The sequence below is a fragment of the Culex quinquefasciatus genome, chromosome 3, assembly GCF_015732765.1.
Source record: "Culex quinquefasciatus strain JHB chromosome 3, VPISU_Cqui_1.0_pri_paternal, whole genome shotgun sequence".
Classification (NCBI taxonomy): Eukaryota; Metazoa; Arthropoda; class Insecta; order Diptera; family Culicidae; genus Culex; species Culex quinquefasciatus.
The window spans coordinates 107321514-107343624 of record NC_051863.1 but is presented as its reverse complement, the minus strand read 5'-3'; the positions used below and the strand labels follow the sequence as shown (position 1 = coordinate 107343624).

The 22111-nt window shown below is 37.0% G+C and overlaps 1 protein-coding gene and 1 pseudogene across 1 annotated transcript; both read left to right on the top strand.

Moving 5' to 3' along the window:
- Positions 1-219: 219 nt before the first annotated feature.
- On the top strand, positions 220-17144 carry LOC6036837 (TBC1 domain family member 31). Its single transcript, XM_038261097.1, is given in 10 exon segments — positions 220-335; positions 398-511; positions 575-723; positions 860-2028; positions 7979-8735; positions 8738-9049; positions 12991-13193; positions 13419-13610; positions 14772-14894; positions 16749-17144. Coding segments are annotated over 10 exon segments (3216 nt in total). The 3' UTR covers positions 16830-17144.
- Positions 17145-18064: 920 nt separating this feature from the next.
- LOC119769188 lies at positions 18065-20485 on the top strand (annotated as a pseudogene).
- Positions 20486-22111: the final 1626 nt, after the last annotated feature.

Genomic DNA, 22111 nt, shown 5'->3' with positions numbered 1-22111 from the left:
ATGGGTATATTTCCCCTAATACAACGCACCTGAAAACAAACGCCAAACACCCTCGCCTTTACGACCTGTTTGCGCACAGCTGTTCCCATGGCAACGCGGCAATCAGCTGTCGCTAGGCAACCAGAAACAACGTAGCCGACGCGTCGTTGCCGACGCTGAATAAGGAATGTTTAGTTTGTAATGAAGTTACTACGGTTTGTTAGAATTATCTAGTTCAGAATGGTTAATTTAACAAATAATGATGAAGAATGTGCTTCTAATGAACTGGAAAATGTTCTTTTTAAAAAGGAAAAAATACAAAGACTAAAGTTTCAATTGAAAAGTTCTAAAGATGGGTATGCAATTTACCAAACTTTTTCTATAAATTAATAAAACTGTCTGTTTTATGACATTCAAGGATTCTGCTCAACATCCATCATACCGTTTCTCAAAACGGTCAAGTAATACGAATTAGGTTTATTACGGCGTGTTTCAGTCATAGTAACGAAAGATTTATCGCAGTTGATCATAGGTAATAATAAGGGTTCCTTTTGAAATGCAAACATTTGGTATTACCAACTATGTATCATTTCAGGTGTAATTTGTTCGTGTTTGACTTTACCTCGTGCGCTTATTGGGTTCTCTCGAATCTTATGCAAGGTATCGTGTGTATCGAGAATATTCCTAGAACAAACGAGTTTATTCTAGGGAACAAGGAAGGCTTGCTATTAGTTTTCGATTCAGGTAAATTTTATTGATGTGTGAGCCAAATGTAATCACTGTTATTTGCATGACATTGTTTGTTTACGGGTACCATGTTACGACATTTGAGATTTTACTGGTTGAAGTGTAATTGCATCACTGTTGTTTCCCCAAACAGACACGGGCACTGTACTAATGCGGTTAAAAGCTCACAACACGCCAATCGAGCGAATATCCTTCCCATTCTGGTCCCAATCCAGGTCAGGACGCCCACAAAAGCCAAAGCTACAAACAGAGAAGTCAACCGTTACGGGACAAAGAGCTAAACCGAGCAAAGCTGAACCATCGATGCTCTTTCTCGTTACAACACAGGACTGTGCCATGCTGTACAATGTGCGAAATTTCGTTCGAGTGCATCAATTGAATTACGGAAAGGCAGATGCACTGAAACGAATCGATCAGCTCCAGTGGATTCCAAAGACGGACGCCCTTTTGCTCGGTTGTGGACTCGATGGCATGCTGCAAATTTGGAATTCCGAGCTCAAACTGGTCCGTGAACTGAACTTGAAGAAGATGAAAGATAATTACCTTAAAAAGTTCTGCCCTATGGTAATCCCCGGGAACATTACGGATGAAGGTGACCTGTGTGATCAAGGAGATTCCTCCCGGGTCGAAATCGAACGAGTTATCCGAAGCATGACCAGTAATGGACAAGGTTCAAGATTCGTAAAAACCGCCCGATTCGCTGGAAAGCTGCTTCTGCTTCATTGCGTGGACAATTCTCTGGTTGTAGTTTCAAGTGATGCCTGGCAGATATGCAAAGTACTAGTTTTTACCAATTTGTTCATTACGCACTTTGATGTGCTCGGACACGTGGAACAGAATTCGGCTGCAGGGCATGAATTGGTCGTTGTAGTGAAAACTGTCGACAGTGATTTGTGTCTAATGAATTTAGAGGACGGCACTAGACGCTGCATTGTCCGCGGGCCGGAAAACAAATGCTATAAATTCCTCCCCTCCCGAAATGGGAAAATGCTGACCAATGTGTTGAAAAGCGGGCAAGTTTTGCTCCATAATTTGGAATTCCATTCGTGTGCCCTGAAAGCGAATAAATTACAACATTTGGCAACAGGAAAGACACACCCGCGACCATTGAAAACAGCAACGGCCAGCAGGGCAGCGGTGAACTGTAATTTAGCTTCACAATCCAGTGGGGGCTCTCTGTACAACAGCAGCTCCGGAATGACGACTTCCGCTCAGGCAGTGACTACCGGACAAAGCACGTCCGTTTTCCGGAAGGAGAGCAAGCTTAAAACAGACAGACGACTCGAGGATATTCACGATAAGGTTTGTGCGTTGTTGTTTTATGTTTGATTCAAGCCATTATGTTTCATTTCACTTTAGTAAGCAAGACAGAAATCGCAAGATACTATTATCTCGGCAAAAAAGTGATTTGGAACTTAATTGAGCATTTAAGATTCAATGGTTATGCTCTTACTAATAAAATTTGTTTAAACAGATCCATTGAATTGAAATAATTGACCGGATTTGATTCAAACATTGTTATTTGTTTAGCACAAATATTGAATTACGCAAAAATGCAATTTTGGTGTGTTTTTTTGTGAATTAAATATACTTTCTTATAATAATTACTTTTGATTTACATAATAAGTGGTCAGCTGTGGCTCTTCAACTTTAATTTACTTTTCGTGATTTAAACACTGTTAATTTTCATAACTTTAAAAGTATATGATTTATCATTTTTGTAAGACTAGTACAATGAGGAAAAAAAATGTAAAGAAAACATAACCTAACCTAAAACATTTTTATGTGTTATTTTCGACTATGTTTTATGTCGACATTGAGTCTGGGGTGACATTAGGTCATACAAATATCAGCATTTCTGTATGACCCAATCTCACCCCGAAAATAGCAAAAATGCTGACAAAAATGGTGATATGTGTATGACCCAGTCTCACCCCCAGAACCAATGTCACCCCTGATGACGGTACAAATATGCCATTTGTTGAGCTACGGAACAGGGTGATGAAAATTTGTTTAGCCAAGTTAAAATATTTTGAACAAAATTGAATTTGCCAATTTTCGAGTGATTTTAGAGCCTTCCCTCAGTAAGGAAGACGAAAAGAAGTCAAGTTTTTTCGTCTTCCTTACTGAGGGAAGGAGGCTTTAAAATCACTCGAAAATTGACCATACACCTTCTAGATATTGCTTCACGTACAGTCATCCCACATATTCGGAACGGTTTCCAGATCGGCCAATGTTCAAAAAATCATAGCAAATCGATAATTGAACATAATGATACAACATAATGCTGTATAGAACATCTGCAAATTTTAACTTTTATATGAAGTTTTTGAAGAATTACTTTGACCCTTGAAATCCACAAATTCGGAACACTTTTTTCTTACGAATGTAAACAAACTTTAGATCTCTCCATGAGCACATATTTTTTACCAAATAATGACTTCACACACTGAAATCAAAGAAACTCAAGCTTAGTGATGTTTTATACATGGTTTGATAACTTTTTTTGTGAAAATATCAGTTAAATTCAGGTGTTCCACAATTGTGGGAGGCACAATAACATCCCACAATTATGAAACAGGCCATTTGGAGGCAGTGTTTTGCTGCTCTGGGCAAAATAGTCTTGGAATGAAGTTTTTTGTTCAAAAGTCCTACTTTTACTAGTGAAATAGCAAGATAATGTCCAAATGAAGGTTCTAAAAATAGTAAGGTCGACAGAAAAGCTACTTTTGGCATGCTATTGACAAATTATCATGAAAGTGTTCCGAATTTGTGGGTGTTCCGAATATGTGGGATGGCTGTATACAGTATGTAAAAAAAGTATTTACACCCCTTGGGCACTATGCACATTTTGTGATGAAACATTTAACAATTTAAAGTTTGTCAGAAACCTAGTACTACGTTTTGTTCAAAAACTTATGCTGAACATTTTGCTACAAAAAGCTCATGAAAAGATGTTTTCTATAAAAAGTTATATAACAAATACCATTACAAAAATAAAAAAAGTGCAAAAAAAAATTGTACACCTTTCGAAAAATTAACATAAATAATGTTTTTTGTTGACAAATCACCATAAATCCAGTCTTCCAACTCCAAATAGGCATCCTTGACTGATTAAAAAAATAATTTGGATTGAATATAAAGTTTACAAACTACTTAGTATAAAAGTTAATAAACGCTGGAAATTCTATATAAAACTTATCTTAACTTAATTTTGCAAACTTTCATTTTAACTAAATGTCAATATATTACCATAGAATTGCTAAATAAACACTTTGGAGTAGGAATAACACCGTTTTGGGGGTCTTTGTATCGATAGAATAGATTTTTCGTTGGAATTTCACAAAACGTAGTACTAGGTTCCGGTCAAACTTTATTTTTTTTACATGTTTCATCACAAAATGTACATAGTGCCCAAGGGGTGTAAATACTTTTTTTACATACTGTACATCAGAATTATTTTCCGAGCAAATGTCTGTGAGAAAAAGCCATCAGATGTTGTTCTTTGGCATGTTTTATATCGCTGTTAAATTACCAATTAAAATTTGAAACTTCAAAATTGATATTTTGTATTGAGCATTGACAATCGAAAAACTCAACCGGTCTGTACATTAAAACATATCCAAAGTTGTACCTATTATTTTTTATTTCATCGAGCCTATATAATTTCTTTTTTTACAATAGATTTAAATTTAAATTTGACAGATTTTCATGTTGTTCATAGGGTAGAGGACCCAGAAATCGCCCACTTTATAGTGGCAATCTAGGAAATTTGATGAGTATTTAATGACAATTTATGGTATTTGGTTCTATATGTTGTAGAACGTTGATAAACTATTTGATTTTAAGTTTCCACAAAGTTTTCATCATTTACATGTTCATTTTTGATAAAATTTTGCGTTTTAATAAAGTGCTCTGAAGAGCCTATTTTTGCCCCCCTAAATCCAATTTTCGCCCATCCTTGGAACCAGTTTTCGCCCACGACAAAAATCAAGATACCATATGAAGTTATGACACAAAGCTAAGCAAATATGGTCTCCTATTGATACACAACATGTTCCCGAAGCTCAATTTCATTGATTTGCACATATTTTGTCGTAAAATAAATTGAAGTTCAAAAAACCCTACGAGCTTTCTATACAGATGTCCTACTATTTTTTAGGTTCTTTGTATATTCTAACTAAAACCAAAACATGTTCTCACTCTCACTAAAAAAATATGACTAAATCAAAATTTGTGATAGAATTCATGTGTCCCTATTCACCCTAGATAAGAGCACACAGTTACAATTAGCTCCATGTTGTTGTTGATTTTGTTAGGGGAGCTTTAACCCTATGGGGCATTCGCTCCCGAATTGACTCAATATAAAACTTCGAGTACCTCTTAATAAAAATATTAAAGCACATGTGTAACTACTTTCCCATCCTCTGCTTAATTTGTTTTCCTCTGTCCCAGTAAACTTTTATTACATTTGAACTAGGTGTCCCATATCTTAGCTTAGGTCAATTTTTGAACTGATGTTTATACCAAAACCCCTTAATGAATGAAACTAATTAAAATGATTATTTAACCTATAGAAATAATCTAGAATGTTCCAAATATATTTTCAAGCACATTTCGCTGCGATTAGATAAGTTTTTATGGTAAACGAAAACTGGTTCTAGACAAAATCTGAAAACACAATAATAGATTTCGCCCTGGACGAAAATTGGATCGCATGTTTTTTCATGACCCCAGAAATCGCCCACTTTATTTTATTGATATAACCTTTGGAAAACGTTTAAAACAGGTAAATCACTAGATTTTCATGAAATTCACACATACAGTGAACTACCCGGGCAGACGGTAATAACAAAATCAATAATATTTCAATAACAAATCCTGTTAAAATAACAAAAAGTGTTATTATTTTATCCTGAAGTTCAACATATAGAAGAACAAATAATAACAGTTTCTGATAAAATAACAAAATTTGGTATTGAAGTGATGTTATATTGAAAATTTTTAATAACACGCTAATAAGAGGAAATGTTATACATTTCAAAAAATCTCCTAATAACAAAATTTGTTATTCGTTCGGTATACTGACTTAGAAATAAAATTACCATAAATCGCACAAATGGAAAAGTTTCTAAGTGTCCATAACACAATCTGTTATTATTTTTTCTTTTGTTAAATATGTTTAGATCTTTGGGATAATTTTATCTAATTTCGTCGGGGTCATTATTTTAGCCATGAAATGGGGTCCTTAAGCTAAAATTATTCTAAAAAGTTGAAATTTTAAAAGTTGATTTTTCTAATTATTTGATATACCCCCTAAGGGACTTTGCCAAAATTGGCTACAACTATGAAATAATTTTGACCAATTTCATCGGGGTCATTTATTTTACCATGAAATGGAGTTTCAAGCTAAAATTAATCCGATAAAATTAACTTAAAATTCAACTTCATTTTTTTTTATTTTGTTATATTCCCTAACGGAATTGATTTATTTATTGAGAATTTTTGAAGTGTGAATAACAAAAACTGTTATTATTTTCAGGAAGTCGGAGCTGACGTTGAAGTTCGAACTGGAGTGAGACCTCAGAGACTGCATCGGATTCAGCAAATTTTCAGCAACATTTACTTGGAGTCGGAATCTCTGAAGTCGGGTATTTTTGGAGAGCTGAAGTCGTCGTTGACGTCATATCCTGCATCCAGAGTCGGAGTTGTCTTCAAGTATGGATTCAAAGTCGCTTGGAGGTACCCGACTCTGCAGCCCTGACTAGTACAGAGGAGTTATGGCAACTGCAGGCTTATTTGCAAATTACAAATAAACCAAAACAATAACTTTTTTTGTTATGGAGACATACCAGTTCAATAACATTTTTTGTTATTATGCTGCTCCACCTCTCCGCACAAAATAACAAATCTTGTTATTCCTTCATGATTCCTTCTGTGTTATTGGTTTGTTATTGCAATAACAACATAATAACAGTTTAAGTTATTCTTCGAACAAATCTTGTTATTGATTTTTGTTATTTTAACAACTAATCCGATCATCCCAATAACGTATTTCGATATTCTCACAATATCAAAAACTGACCTTCCCAAGTTATTTCCGTCTGCTCGGGTAATGAATTATTCATTTACATAATTTTCGGACAAAATGAGTTGTTTTCCCTCACTAACATTATTACCCGCTGTAATCTAAATTGACAAAAATATGGCGGCTGCAGTAAGGCTTTTTTTGAAAAGCTTATAAAAACTTAAGAAACAATAGAAATTTATAAGAAAAGTTTCAATTAGTACTAGAAATGAATGAATATGTAAACCTGCATAGTAAATTCAACCAAAAAATGGTATAAGTTTGCTAAATACAGATTAAATCCAGTAGGTGGGCGAAAATTGGAGCAGGGCGAAAACTGGGTCCTCTACCCTATTGCTAATCTTAATATGTGAGCGCTCTGAGCTCAAACCAAATTATGTGAACATATCATGTTCACGAGACTCTGCCCATCCGATGTTTAGAACTATTTATGAACACCAAATGGTCACGTTTCATAACAATTACTAACACAAATATAACACATTTTTCAGTGTGTTTGAATCTCCGTATGACCGATTCTTAGCAAAGCTACACCAAAATGTCACATTTTTCAATTTTCAATATGATTTTTAATATGAAAAAAAAAATATTTTTATTATGATGCAATAATTGCAATGTGCTTTAAATGCGTTTTCTTACCTTAAAAGCCAGAACATTGACCAAAAGTGGTCTGCAAGCCATTGTACGGGAGAGGAGTTTTTTTCATAAATCTGCTCCTTCCGTTGTCCCATCACGAAAAGAAATGGCTGGCAAAAACTCAAATTTCATCCAATTCTTTCATTCAAGGAGCAAAAGATTCGTTTTATAATTGCATGATATTTCTTTGTAGGAAAATCAATTATCTTTCCAAATATGTAATAACATTGGAGGGTTTCTTCTTTTATTTTGCCACTACAGCCAAAACGCTGAAAAAAACTTGGAATTTTTTTTTGAAAAGGAGCCGAAGAATCGGTCGTATAAGCATAATGTACGGCGAAGCGGAACCGAACAAGTTATCTTATCTCGAAAATGCCTATTTAATCTTGAGCTCCACTTGAAAATGGCAAACAATCTTTTTTTTTAAACTCGTGTGAGGGTGGCATCAATCATTCAAAGGGGTTAGGCACGATTTTTATTGGATAGTCAATTAAAACAGGCATCTGTTTTCCGCTCTTTCTGGTTTAGATTTCGAAAACTCTCGTCAAAAGCCGGCTGCTTCCCATACTGAAGGAATTTGGAGAGTACCCGGAAAAGCATCGAGCCCCAATTTGGCGCGCGTTGTTGGAGCTGCCACAGAACGTCGATTGTTTCAACGCACTCCTGCTGCGAGGGAACCATCCGTGCGTGGAGGATTATGATCGGAAGTTTGCCAGCCTGGAAGTACGGACCGTTCGGAATGTGAAAAAAACTGTTTCCTGCCTGGCTCACTGGTCAGCAGTTTTTGCCCAATGTGACTTTGTGCCTTTTTTCGTGCAACCCTTCGTGAGGATGTTCCCGAATGATTCGTTGCTGTGTTTTGAGCTGGTGGCCACTATTCTGCTCAACCAGGGACAACTGTGGTTCGAGTACGCCCCACTGGAACCGATGAATTATTTGGGCCTGGTTGAGAATGTCCTGTGCGAGTATGAGCCTAGTTTGATGAATGTTTATCGCGAGCGCAATATATCTTCGCGAGTCTATGCCCTGACGATGATGGAAACGGCTTTCGCGGCAAATTTCAATGTCAGTCAATGGACGCAGCTGTGGGATCATGTGCTCTCGAACGAATCCTATTTCGTGATATTTTTCATCGTTGCTTACAATGCCGCTCACCGGGCAACCATCATGACTTGTGCCACCGAAGGGGAAGTGGAAGCTTTTTTCCGCGAACCGGCGTTGATCAGTATCAACAAGCTGCTGAAAAGGACGTACGACGTAATGGACCGCTGCCCTGAGAACGTTCATCAAAGTACTATATGAAGTCGTTCGTCTCCCTCGGTGGGGTGGCCAAACGCACTAATTTAGATGGGCGCCAACGGAGTTATGAACCCAATCAGGCGCGAAAGCGTGATGAGAACCGGGCCAGAAGCACGTATAGCAAATTTAGCAATTTTCCCAAGCAATTTGTCGATACTCGGGTGGGCGAAATGGATTCGCTGAAAGCGCAACAGGAGCGACTGGAAGCGAAGATTGTGACGATGGAGAAATTAGAACATTCCTTGAAAAAGCGAATGATGGATGGACTGGTACAGGAGGAGCACGACAAACGGATGAGAGGTGAGTAAGACCTGCGGTATGCCAGGCTATTGAGGGGTATATTTTTCTTGATTCCTGTCGATTACATCCTTGTCTTTATCCTAAAGCTCGTTTGTTTCTCTTTTAAAATCTCTTTTAAAATCCATCATAGTAGATTTTCCCAAAATATGGTGGATTTTGATGAACACTACCTTAAATGCCAATAGTTTGAAAATTGACCCAATCTCACCCCTTAGAGGGGGTGACATTGGGTCAAATGTAACTAAAATGATGTTCAAATACAACGATATGGTAAAAACAAGTCATCCAACAGTGTTTCTTGTTCGAGGGAATCGTATTGCCATGCTAAAATGTTTGAAGTAGATATTTTCAAGTATTTGGGGTTTTTTTCGAGAGGTTTTTTTGGTCAAAAACGTACCTCAACTTTAGACAGCTGTCAAAAGAACAGGATTTGTTTTAGGAACGACATTTTTTTCAGCGAAGTCATCTTAAGAGCGAGTCCACGAACAGGGCATACCCCTTTGTATGGGATGTCGTTTGGACCTCACCAATCGGCCTGAAATTTTCAGGGGTTATTTGTACATATAAAACTAGCATCTGGCCAAAATATGAGCACTCTAGGTCAAGTGGAAGTGGGACAAATCGGGACACAAAGTTTGAAGGTTCAAAAACGTCAAAAATCTTAAAAAGGCTATAACTTAGGCAAAATTCAATTTAACTTCAAAATTCAAAATGCATCTGAAAGGACTTGAAAAATGCAACAAAATGCAGGGTAGAGCATCCTTATTGGTTAAATTTAAAGGGCATTTTAATGAAAAAATAATTTTCAAACTCAAATAAAAAAGTGTTCTATCCAGATATCAACTGAGCAGTTCTCCCAAATTTCGGTCATTCGATTTTTTTTTGTATTTTTTAATCCGACTGAAACTTTTTTGGTGCCTTCGGTATGCCCAAAGAAGCCATTTTGCATCATTAGTTTGTCCATATAATTTTCCATACAAATTTGGCAGCTGTCCATACAAAAATGATGTATGAAAAATAAAAAATCTGTATCTTTTGAAGGAATTTTTTGATCGATTTGGTGTCTTCGGCAAAGTTGTAGGTATGGATACGGACTACACTGGAAAAATATAATATACGGTTAAAAAAATTTGGTGATTTTTTTTATTTAACTTTTTATCACTAAAACTTGATTTGCAAAAAAACACTATTTTTAATTTATTTTATTTTTTGATGTGTTTTAGAAGACATAAAATGCCAACTTTTCAGAAATTTTTCAACTTCATTTTTCGATGTAAAATCCAATTTGCAATCAAAAAGTACTTTACTGAAATTTTGATTAAGTGCACCGTTTTCAAGTTAAATTCATATTTAGGTGACTTTTTTGAAAATAGTCTAAGTTTTTCATTTTTTTTTAAATTAGTGCACATGTTTGCCCACCTCTGAAAAATTTTTTTTTTGAAAAGCTATGAAAATTCTCTATATTTTGCTTATTCGGACTTTGTTGATACGACCTTTAGTTGCTGAGATATTGCAATGCAAAGGTTTAAAAACAGGAAAATTGATGTTTTCTGAGTCTCACCCAAACAGCCCACTATTTTTCAATGTCGATATCTCAGCAACTAATGGTCCGAATTTCAATGTTAAAATATTAAATATTTGTGAAATTTTCCGATCTTTTCGAAAACAATATTTTCAAAATTTTCAAATCAATACTAACATTTCAAAAGGGCCAAACATTCAATATTACGCCCTTTTAAAATGTTAGTCTTGATTTGAAAATTTTGAAAATATTGTTTTCGGAAAGATCGGAAATATTCTCAAATATTTGATATTTTTACATTGAAAATTAGACCATTAGTTGCTGAGATATCGACATTGAAAAATTGTGGGCTGTTTGGGTGAGACTTAGAAAACATCAATATTCCTGTTTTTAAACCTTTGCATTGCAATATCTCAGCAACTAAAGGTCGTATCAACAAAGTCCGAATAAGCAAAATATAGAGAATTTTCTCAGCTTTTCAAAAATATTTTTGACATAAGTGGGCAATCATGTGCACTAATTTAAAAAAATGAAAAACTTCGACTATTTTCAAAAAAGTCACCTAAATATGGATTTAACTTGAAAACGGTGCACTTTATCAAAATTTCAGAAAAGTACTTTTTCAGTGCATAATTGGCAAAGGGAGCGCGCGGTCGTAAAAAATATTCGGAGTGAAAAGTGATTTCTTTTGTGATTTTCAAAGCCCTTCCTATATCATCGTTGATTGGAAGGCACGGCGTCGGGTGGATTGTGTTTAAATTTTTCGAATAAGGTTTTATTTTTTTGCGGTGAAAAAGCCATTTCTATATAATGAACGAAAGACGCACTGACAATTTGGATCGTTGAGTTAATAGTGGAGCAAAATAAATGTGTGTGAGTGAGATTGTGTGTTAACCAGAAAGACCTTCCCATAGCATCGTTGCTCGGAAGGCTCGCCGACGGGTCTGTTATGAAAGTCCTCCCCATAGCGTCGTAGCTCGGGAGGCATCGAAAAGCCAATACCTTATCCTACTAACCCAAAAAAAAATTAATCACGTGATGCTTGAAGGAGATGCTGTGGATTCAACGGTCTCAAGCGGTATCAACAAGTATATAGTGAAAAACTATGTGCTTGATGAGTCAGCAACTTCAACTATCGGACTAACATTCCTCCCTTTCGTTGAACTGCAGGCTTCTTGGGAGGGCGCCGGTATTGACTAATAAAGTAGAGATCTTCAGAGGTTAAACAGTGAACGGATGGTTGGCTCCCACTGATCATTTTTGATTCATTGTTTAACTTCAGCTGATCTGTTAATAACGGAGTAACTAGCAGCTCATTGGCAGTCAACCATGCTCATGCTCATTTCAGAAAAGTACTTTTTGATTGCAAATTTGATTTTACATCGAAAAATGTAGTTGAAAAATTTTTGCGACCAAAATTTCGATTTTTTGAAAAAATCAGTATTGATTAAAAAATTCATAACTCGGTCAATGATTTTTTGCACAACCTGGAAATTTCTGAAAAGTTGGCATTTTATGTCTTCTAAAACATATAAAAAAATAAAAAAAATTAAAAATAGTATTTTTTTGCAAATCAAGTTTTAGTGATAAAAAGTAAAAATAAAAAAATCACCAAATTTTTTTTACCGTGTATTATTTTTTTCCAGTGTAGTCCTTATCCATACCTACAATTTTGCCGAAGACACCAAATCGATCAAAAAATTCCTTCAAAAGATGCAGATTTTTGAATTTTCATACATCATTTTTGTATGGACAGCCGCCAAAATTGTATGGAAAATTATATGGACAAACTAATGATGCCAGATGGCTTCTTTGGGCATACCGAAGGCATCAAAAAAGTTTGCTTATGTCCCCTACACAACCTTTTTAATAGAATTTAGTTTCATTAAGAAGAACCTGAGAAATGGTAAAATCCGTAAAAAATCACTTTGACCCAATCTCACCCCCCAGACGCAATGTCACCCCCACTGACGGTACCCAGAAACACTTTCACTTTGAAATGTGTTAAAATTACTAGACAGTGCCGAATGGGTTTTCTCCAAAGTTTGGATGGAAAATTAGGGCGGTTCGTCGGTATTGTCTTTTACATTACCGAGTGCATTTTTTCATCACTGCTATTTTGGCTGTTATCGTGGATTTGAAATGTTCAAAGCACTCCAGATTTTACTCACCGACTCAAAACAATACAACTAAGACATTTTTTTGAGATTCGATTACCCGAAGTGAAATTTTTTGAGGACTTCAGATAGTTGAGTCTTGTCTGTATATAGAATGTTAAATCGATCGTCAAAGTTCCGAGGAGTCAAAACTAGTCAAAAAAAAAAAAGCTTATGGAATACTTATGAGATAATAGCTCAATTCTATTATGTCAAGAATTAAGCCAACGGTGATGATAAATTTCGCATTTTTCATTCTTCAGAAGTCGAAACGAAGTACGAGGAAGCGCTGGCAACTGAGGAGCAGCGAATTGCAATGCAACGAAAGCTGCTGCTGCTGCACAAGAAACATCTCCGGGATCAGGAGAACGAGGCACTGCTGGAGAGCAGGAATGCGCAACTTCGGAAAAATACCGCAGCTCGGGAATTTGAGCTTACAACGCTGCTGAGGACACTGCAGTACGAGGTATTTGCAGGGGTGGGGAAGTTAATGGTTCGTTATGGGGGTAAGAGGGCCATCAGTTTAGTTCGTTACTACACCCTTCATTCCCAGTATACGGTTGTGTTTGCAAAATGTTAAATTCTTCAAGTTTCCCTAATGATGCCCGCTTAATAGGGTATTACATTGCTAATGGATTCGGTAGTTTGCCGTTCTAATTGTGTAAAATTTTCCTATCATTTTGAAAAACAGCGACAGCGTGAGGAGACCGACCTCATGTCCGCCGAGGAAGACATGAAGCACCGTGAGATGGCGCTGATGGCGCGGTTGTACTCTGGCACAAACACGAAATTAGTGGACGATCGATCTTTGGAACAGCGATACCAACAGGCCATCCAACAGTTGGACCGCCAGAAGCAGAAGCTTTACGAGGACATTGAGCGGGTAATAAAAGTTGCTGTCCTATTCTTCCACCATGGTTTATTACCCGAAATGACCCTGATGGAGGTCTAACTGTACTAGAGTAAAGCCAAATTCTTGAAGGTTATATCACGAATACAGCAAGGTCAATTCCCGATATATATAGAGACCCTAAATAGGGAGACTGGTCTAAGCTTGCTAAATCGATCTGGCAACGTATGTTTTAAGCTTGGCAACACTGATAAGTTTTGTTGCGCGTAAAGGCAAATGCTCGTTTGGATACGTCAAACTCGTGTCTGTTTGGGTACGTCAAATTCACTTCGACCAGTCTCCCTATTTAGGATCTCTAGATATATATGGTCGTAATGTAATGGTCACGTTCTCATCAATCTAGTTTCGACCTGTTTCGAGCTGATTTTTTTGGTGTCGATAAGGATTTATAGAGCGGTGCCGATAAAATTAATTTAATGTTCTCTGATGACGACACATGGGGTTTGAATTTGATTGAGGCCCTTGAAGTATAAAACGCGAGGGTGAGAAATTAGGGTCATCATCAGCAACATGTTTGAAATTCGAGCTGCAACATGTTTTCAAATTCTAAAAAGATTTGCCATAAAAGCTAACAATAGCTAACAATCAACATGGTCTGGTTTGAGTTATGGATACATTTTTTCATTATTTCCTTTAAATTTTACAAGCAAACGCTTTTCATCCTTTCAGAGCTTATCGCTGACAATGTTGGAGATTTCATAGACATGATTATTATTCGTGTTAAGCAAGTCTTCTTGAGAATTTTTTTCAAACAGATACATTTTTTAGAATTATGGTAGGGGATCTATACCCTTACTCAGCCTATTTATATTATCCGCCTATCAGCACTTTGATCATGAATTACAGCTTAAATAAAGTATTTTTGACGGTTCCAAAGTAATAAATAGCTCAACTAAAAGTGAGCAAGCGACTCTACATTGTTGATAAATCTGAAAATGTTGATTTAATAGCGGAAAACGGCAAAAGTGATGAGAATTGGTCGAACGGCTTAGTGTGATTAAAATGGGTATATTTCCCCTAGGTAGAAAGTATTTTACGATGCTAATTTTCGATTTTCAACTTTTTTGTTAATTGTAAATATACAGACAGATGAAGATTTACAGATGTTTTACTCATTTTCTCCTCATTTTGCAGGTAACATATTATGACACCAGTCATGGGTACTCGAGTGCCCTTTTCGATAATGGATCTAGTGATGGGAAACACTCCACAGCATCATCAGACAGGTCCAGACTTTCGAAACAAAGTAAGCTTAAGGTAAGCAACCTCAAAGATAAGCCCGATTCAATTTTCAGATCTCTATATTTGTTTTGACATTAAATGTCATTATTTATTTCAAAGTGTAGGGTTTTTTTTCTCAAAATTTATTTTCCCTAAAAGAGCACGCATCTAGCAAAATCTAAACTTAGTAACATGTACCCTCCCTGTTAAGGCTTATGAATTGATCTAAGTTTCTCCAAATCTCTGAATCCTGGAGCAGAACTGGAAAATCTAATAAACACTAATTGAATTGAATTATTTCATAGTGTAAAAATTTACTAAATCAAAATGAGTTTTGACAAAAAGAGATAGTTCAATTTGCCTATACTGCCCCTGATAGCATAAATGTCCCATATGCATTTTCATCGTTCCAATACTTTGTTCTAGAAATTAGGAGGAAATCCAGTTTTTTCGCGAAAACTTAACACGTAGCCTTATGTGTGGGACAAACTTCAAATGCGTTTTTCTCAGCTTGCTGTTTTTGCATATGGGACATTTATGCGAACATGGGCAGTATATACCTACCAAACTTTAAGGAAGCATAATCTTGAAATGCCAATTTAGCTGCTGTAAGCTCGATTATGAAAAGCGATGACCATGACAAAGGAATATTCACCCTGGATCATGGAAATTGTAGTGCAGCATTTCAATGCTGACGATGGCCGTTCCACATTCCAATTAAACGTTCAATTTAATCGCATCCTAGCACCGATCGTAATATTTGCGATTAGTTACGAGCGGTATCTCATGGAGCTAAATGTTGCATAAGTCAAAGGTGCCTATTTTTCCCCGACAAATTTTAATCCACTTTTTATATGTGTACCTATAAATAAAATCAACAAACTGTGGTGATCTGGAATCCAACAGAGTTAGCCTAGTTCCATTAATTATGGAAAGTGGTTTGTTTTGTTTCTCCTTCACGCTTATCGTAGTGTGAAAGCACCCTTTTATTTAGTGCCAACAACAAGTGTGCTGGATGCTGATACAGTCCAGACTCGTTGACTCGGAGCCTTGATTATCCGGAGTTTTATAATTCGAAGGCCGGCAAAGAAACTTTTTTTTAAAGCCAGAGCTTGCCCGGTCAGGGTCGAATTCTGAAACGGAACTCTATTAGGATCGTATACGATTACGTAAAATTCTACAAAATATTATTAATCATTTCTAGAGTACAAGGTGGTAACCATTAACCAGCGCGCCTGCGTGTATCAAGCAGATGCGTCAAAAGCAGCTAAGTATTCTCAAATACTCAAAACTTTAAAATGTGTGATCTCTGTAACGAAACATATTCCTTTCTGTCTGTGATTCTTATGCAAAATTTTCCGGGAAATGCGATGGTGATGTCAAATTAAATAAATAGAGGTGTTGTGGCAGTTTAAATTTCTCAATTATGCAATACAGACAGAAAAAACAACTAATCTGAATTTTGATCATGAAAATCAACTCTGCGTACAATTTCCTTGAAAATTGAGTCTAAGACCGACCTTCTAAGATTTGTGGTTCCTAAGCTATCGCCGTTTGAAAATAGGGGTGGTCCGATTTTGGATAAAATTCGTGATTCTTGCATGTCAATAATATCAACACTCAGCAGCCATGTCTAATTTGCACAGGATTGGAGAAGGTAATTTTCAGATGCGGTTCCACTGATGTTAAAAATAATTACATTTGTGGCAAAAGTACCTCAAAACTCGTCATCTTGGAAAAAATATGTATGCGGATCAATCCTATTTTAAATTCAAAAGTGGAGGCTACCGGAACAAGCCTAATAGAGTCTTGATTGTATTGAATTGTGTCAAACTATTTCATTAAAATCGATATTGATTTTTTTTTCTAATTCGCTTTTCTCCCTTTCAGGACTATGAATCGAAAATACAGCATCTTACAAAACAATTGGACATACTTCGCAGAGCCCATCCAGAAGAATGTACACAGTGAACTTTGAAATTGCGACAAAGAAATCAACTAGAATGAATACAAAATTATGCGTTTACCTTCATATACCTAAAAACATTAAATAAAAATCATCTTCAAACAAATACTAATTACAGCAATGTTCAAAAAAGCAGTGACAAAATTGAATCTTTCAAAAATATCATTTAAAATAAAGTACATTCTTCAGATGAGTCGCTGAACATAATACATTAGGGTGTTTCAACCACCAACAATTTGAACAATTTGTCATCAAATACCGCAACATACAGCCCGGATACAAATACGAGCAATAAACAATGTTAAACTTGTGATATTTATTTAAAAATTATTTATTACTCTACAAGTTCCCAATCTTTTTTACCATTCTCTGCCATATTATACCATTTCATTTTAAAATATTTTCGGATCAATCAGGTTCAGGTTGCAGAACAAGTTCCCCTTAAAAAAATATCAGCTTTGGTTTAATATAGGCAGAGATATGCCCAATTTCGTAAAATAAATAGTGACTTTCTCCAAAAAAGCTAGATTTATCTTCCTTTTCCCGTTTAATTCATTCGGCCTTATATTTTGTTAAACTATTTATCTTATCATTTTTTTAATTTGATTCCACCCTTTACAATTTCTATTGGCATTCATAAGCTAAACAACATGCGACATCTAGGGTTGAGTATTAGAACAGAGCGGAGGATGTCGATTGAAATTTTTGCCCTTTGAGGTTATGTATGCGAATTCTGTTTTGTTAAATTCCAGCGTTCAAAACTTCGAGCTGATACTTTGTTAAATTTTGTTGCTCTATCAGTTTAAACAATATTTTTTTCAGAATTATTTTTTTTTCAAAATCTTTTTTATTGCGTTAATTTTTAGAGAGCATAATGTTTACACTCGTACTACTTGAAAAAGTTGTTCTAAGAGCTGTAAATTCAATTTTAAATTTGCATTCCTATATAACCGAACAGCGAAAATTTGAATCGTCATTCTTCGATGCCATATGTCGGATTTATGGAGCTTTTAATCGCGAATACATTCATACAAAACTGACACAGGCCAAAAACAGGATCAATTTCGCCTCCAATGTTTAGGCCACTGCCGTAAAATTGCATTCGACAGCTTTGCGCGACCATAACAATGCGTTTGTGTTCACAATATGTGCATTGCAGCCGAAAGCTAGAAGAGAAAATTGTGATGCATTGTTCTTCGATGGTCTTCCGATGGGCCACCCGCCAGTATTGTACCCAACAATGGCGCAGTTTGTCCCAGCGAGATGTCATACGTAGTTGGTTATAAATCTGGAGTTTTTTTTTGAAAAGGTCCAATAATCCAAATTTTTAGTTTTTGCTTTTTGGGTGTTTTTTAATACCCCTGACTCAAGGCAGTTTCAAAAACACCCAAAAAGCAAAAAAAAAAAAGAAATTTTGTTTATTGGACCTTTTAAAAAAAACTCCAGATATTTTTTTACGCTTCCCTCCACTCCCATCCGCTGGCATTACAAATGACGGTCATAGGCAGGATCCATTATGTAAGGGTTGAGTAAGAAACGAAAAAATGCGTCCTTTTTCCTAACCATAAATCTTGCAGCACATAGTCTTTGCATGCTGCCTGATTCTAAAATATTGGATGTTGATGGTGAAAAATTGTATAATTGAGAAGAAGTGCTGCCCCTCACAGCATACAACAAGTCGTAGACCACAAATTTGTGTGAATATTTCTTACCGCATTTCGAATTGTTTTTATATCGTTCATTTTCATCAATTAAACGCACCAGTTGACTCTTTAACCCTGATAAAAAAATTGCCATCTTTTAGGAGATCGGTTTCGTAATCATCATATTATGCCCAAAGTAAAACAAAAGTGTTCCTAATGATTTTGTGGGGGGATGGTTTGATGTCGGTTTGTCCTATAATATAACCTTTGAGGCTTATAATATGACATTTTTAGGGTTTATCTTCACGAGCGAGTGAAACTGACCCATAAACCGGACCATGATTTTTTATCATGGGTTTCGGGTGGACTGAAATAAAAAAAGAAAGGATGATTTTTCATAACGGGCATGCAGTACATTAATCACATCTGGAGTTTTTTTTGAAAAGGTCCAATAAACCAAATTTTCAGTTTTTGCTTTTTGGGTGTTTTTTAATACCCCTGACTCAAGGCGGTTTCAAAAACACCCAAAAAGCAAAAACTGGAAATTTGGTTTATTGGACCTTTTCAAAAAAAAAAAAAACTCCAGACATTCACTTTACGATTCTGTTCCGCGATTGATGTTGTCTGTTAAGGAGCCATCACGTTGCTTTATAGGAACTTAAATGGTCACATAAGGAACGGATAAGGTTGTTCACTGTGTTTATTTCTGCACATAGGTTTGAAGTTGGTGGTGAATGCTAGTTTAATAAAAAAAGATGATAAAAACTAAGAAATCTGGGGTGTATTGGGGAGTAATGTTTATGTTTGGAATTGGGGAACAAGCTTCTGAATTTACAAAAAAGTCATTGTTGTTACATCATATTATCCAATCGTTTTGTTCTTCTCTTGTCTTGTTGTCAACTGCTTATCGCTGAATATTAAAGTGTTGTGTAGTCTAAGGGCAAATCACTTCTGATACTGAGGTGTGTATAGAGTGTGTATGTAGTCAGTATCATACTCGATATCGTGCGTATGGTATGGACCTCAGTATTAATCATTATTACGAAGATCTATTTCAGTGTGGGAACTTTTGACATTTTTCAACGTCAAACTCTGGTGCAGTTGTTTTTATTGTTAGGTTAAGTTTGCTTTGCTGGTTGATGGAGCGTATTCGTTACACGGCTGGCCAGAAGGGAATCGTCAAGTGGACGGCGATCGTTGCTCTGCACCAGGGCGTTCGGTTACGGTGATCGGCGAGGCCGTCTTCGCGCGTTGCCTGTCTGGAACGTGCCAAGGCTAGCAAGCAACTCGCCGGGCCGTTCCCCAAACTAAACGTTGCCGACCGTAAGACGTTCCTCACGCACATCCGCAGCGCCGTGTACTGTGCCAACATCGTCTCGTACGGCCATGGCTTTATGCTGCTCCGCAAGGCCGTCAACGAGTACAAGTGGAACCTGAACTTCGATGGAATCGCGTTGATGTGGCGTGGAGGTTGCATCATCCGCAGTGTCTTCCTCGGAAACATTCGCAACTCGTTCATGCGCAATCCGGCGATGTCGCATCTGCTGCTGGACAACTTCTTCAAGAACGCCATCGTGAAGAACCAGCAGTGATGGAGTAAGGTCGTCCCAGTGCCGGTCATGTCCACCGCGCTGGGCTTCTTCGATGGCTACCTCTCGGAGCGACTGTCCGCGAATCTGCTGCAGGCCCAGCGGGACTACCTTGGAACGCACACGTACGAGCTGCTTGGCAAGAAGTCAAATTTGTGTACACCAACTGGACCGGCAAGGGCGGCACCGTTTCCGCTACTACTTATCTGGCCCAATGTGAGCACGATGCCGCTGGTTGATTCCGCTACATTCCCTTGAACAGAGGACACCGTCTCCATTAATCGTTATTTATTGTTGCCCATTCGGTTAGATTTCGAAATTGTTTTGTTTTTTTGTAATAAAAGTGGTTGTTTAGGGTTTTGTCTATTTTTATTTACATTTTGACAAGTATCTACTGGTTAAATTCATAAATATTATGTTGGCTGGGGAACGGAAATGCTATTGGCAAGATGCTGTTGCACAGTTCGTCGAAGCATCCAAATACACAGAACTGTACCCTTGGGGCAGGTTCTTGACCGAAAAGACGGTTCGTTTGATGCGGTTCCCAACACGGAGTTGTCGTGGCGCGGACTGCGTCGCGAGGTAATTCGTTGTACCGGAAGGCCACTTTGAGGAAGTGTCTGGTTGCTTAAACTTAAAAGAAGATCGTCGAGATGGATCAGGAACGGGATCAGGCTTTGTAGATCCTCGCCAAAACGACGAAAAGTTTGAAGCGCTCAAAAAGGAAAATCTCGTCAGAGGAATCAAACAATACCGACCTCGAAGCCACCCTCCCGGAAGAATCTCACCACCCTCATGGACAAAACCCAGCCCCTGCTCGAGCAAAGAGAACAACTCCAAACCAAACTTTTTCATGACTCCAAATCCGCTCTCATATTTGTCGAATCCGAGCTCAAAACTTGCCAATCACGGAGCGACTTGACTTCCCCCAACTCCAGCAACCACCCACAACAAATTCAATGAAAAAATCGTCAAATGATGATGTTTTTTCCACAATTTAATTTTCAAATTGCCGAAAAAACTTGTGTCGAGTGCAATCTAGCTTAGAATTTAGCCTTGTTTACTATTTTGAACGATTTTGACAACTACACTGATATAAATCGTATCAAAAGGTTGACCATACCATGCCAGTATTATGCGCGTATGGTATGCGGCCGTACACAGTATGCGGTAATACTCGAAGTGATTAACCCTTAGTGTGTAGTACACAGCTAAAAAAGTAGTAATCCAGCTGCGTGTAAAAGGCCTGGGTGTAAAATAAATATTGCATTATTTTATGCAATTTTATGTGATTTTACACTCTGAAATATGTAGCCAATCAGTATGGGAAACCTACTTGACCGAAATGTCAAGCTCATATATGCGTTTATCCATGCAACTTTACATCGGTCTGATGGCCAAGTGGGCTAAGGCGCCAGTCCTTACTGTTGGTGCTGGGTTTGAATCCCGTCGGTTGCAACTTTTTTTTGTGTGTTGCAAAAATTGTACATGCAGCGTGTAATATTAAGTGTTTATTTTGACGAAGGTGATTTGCATGCTTTTGCATGCGATTTTACCATCGGATTTTTTGCTGTGTAGAACCTGTTTAAACACGCCACTGAGTCAACTGTTGACCCCAACTCGGTACACTTCTGGACTCGTCCTTCTCCGATTTAGACCAAACTCAGAGGGAACTTTCATCTATCGATAGTTAACAGTAATCTTAAGTTTGTTGCCGATTGGACCGTCCTTCTTTCTTTGGCACCGCCCTCTTTTTTACAATTTTCTAAAAATCTTTTTTTTCTTTAACTCGTAGCTTTTCATAGGAAATTGTCCAAGGAATTCATTAAAAATAAAATATCAACCCTCAAAGCCTATTTCTTTGCAGTTTATGGTTTAAAACGTGATTTTCACACATTCCTTATATTTACATATAATTTATTTGATCACCATCGTGTTCCCCGGACAACTTTACATAAGAATCAGTGCATACCTCAAACTAACGCAAAGTTCTGCCGAGAAACAGCTCTTCAAAAAAAAAACTTTGAATTTCCTATGCAAAACTGGTTGCGCCAT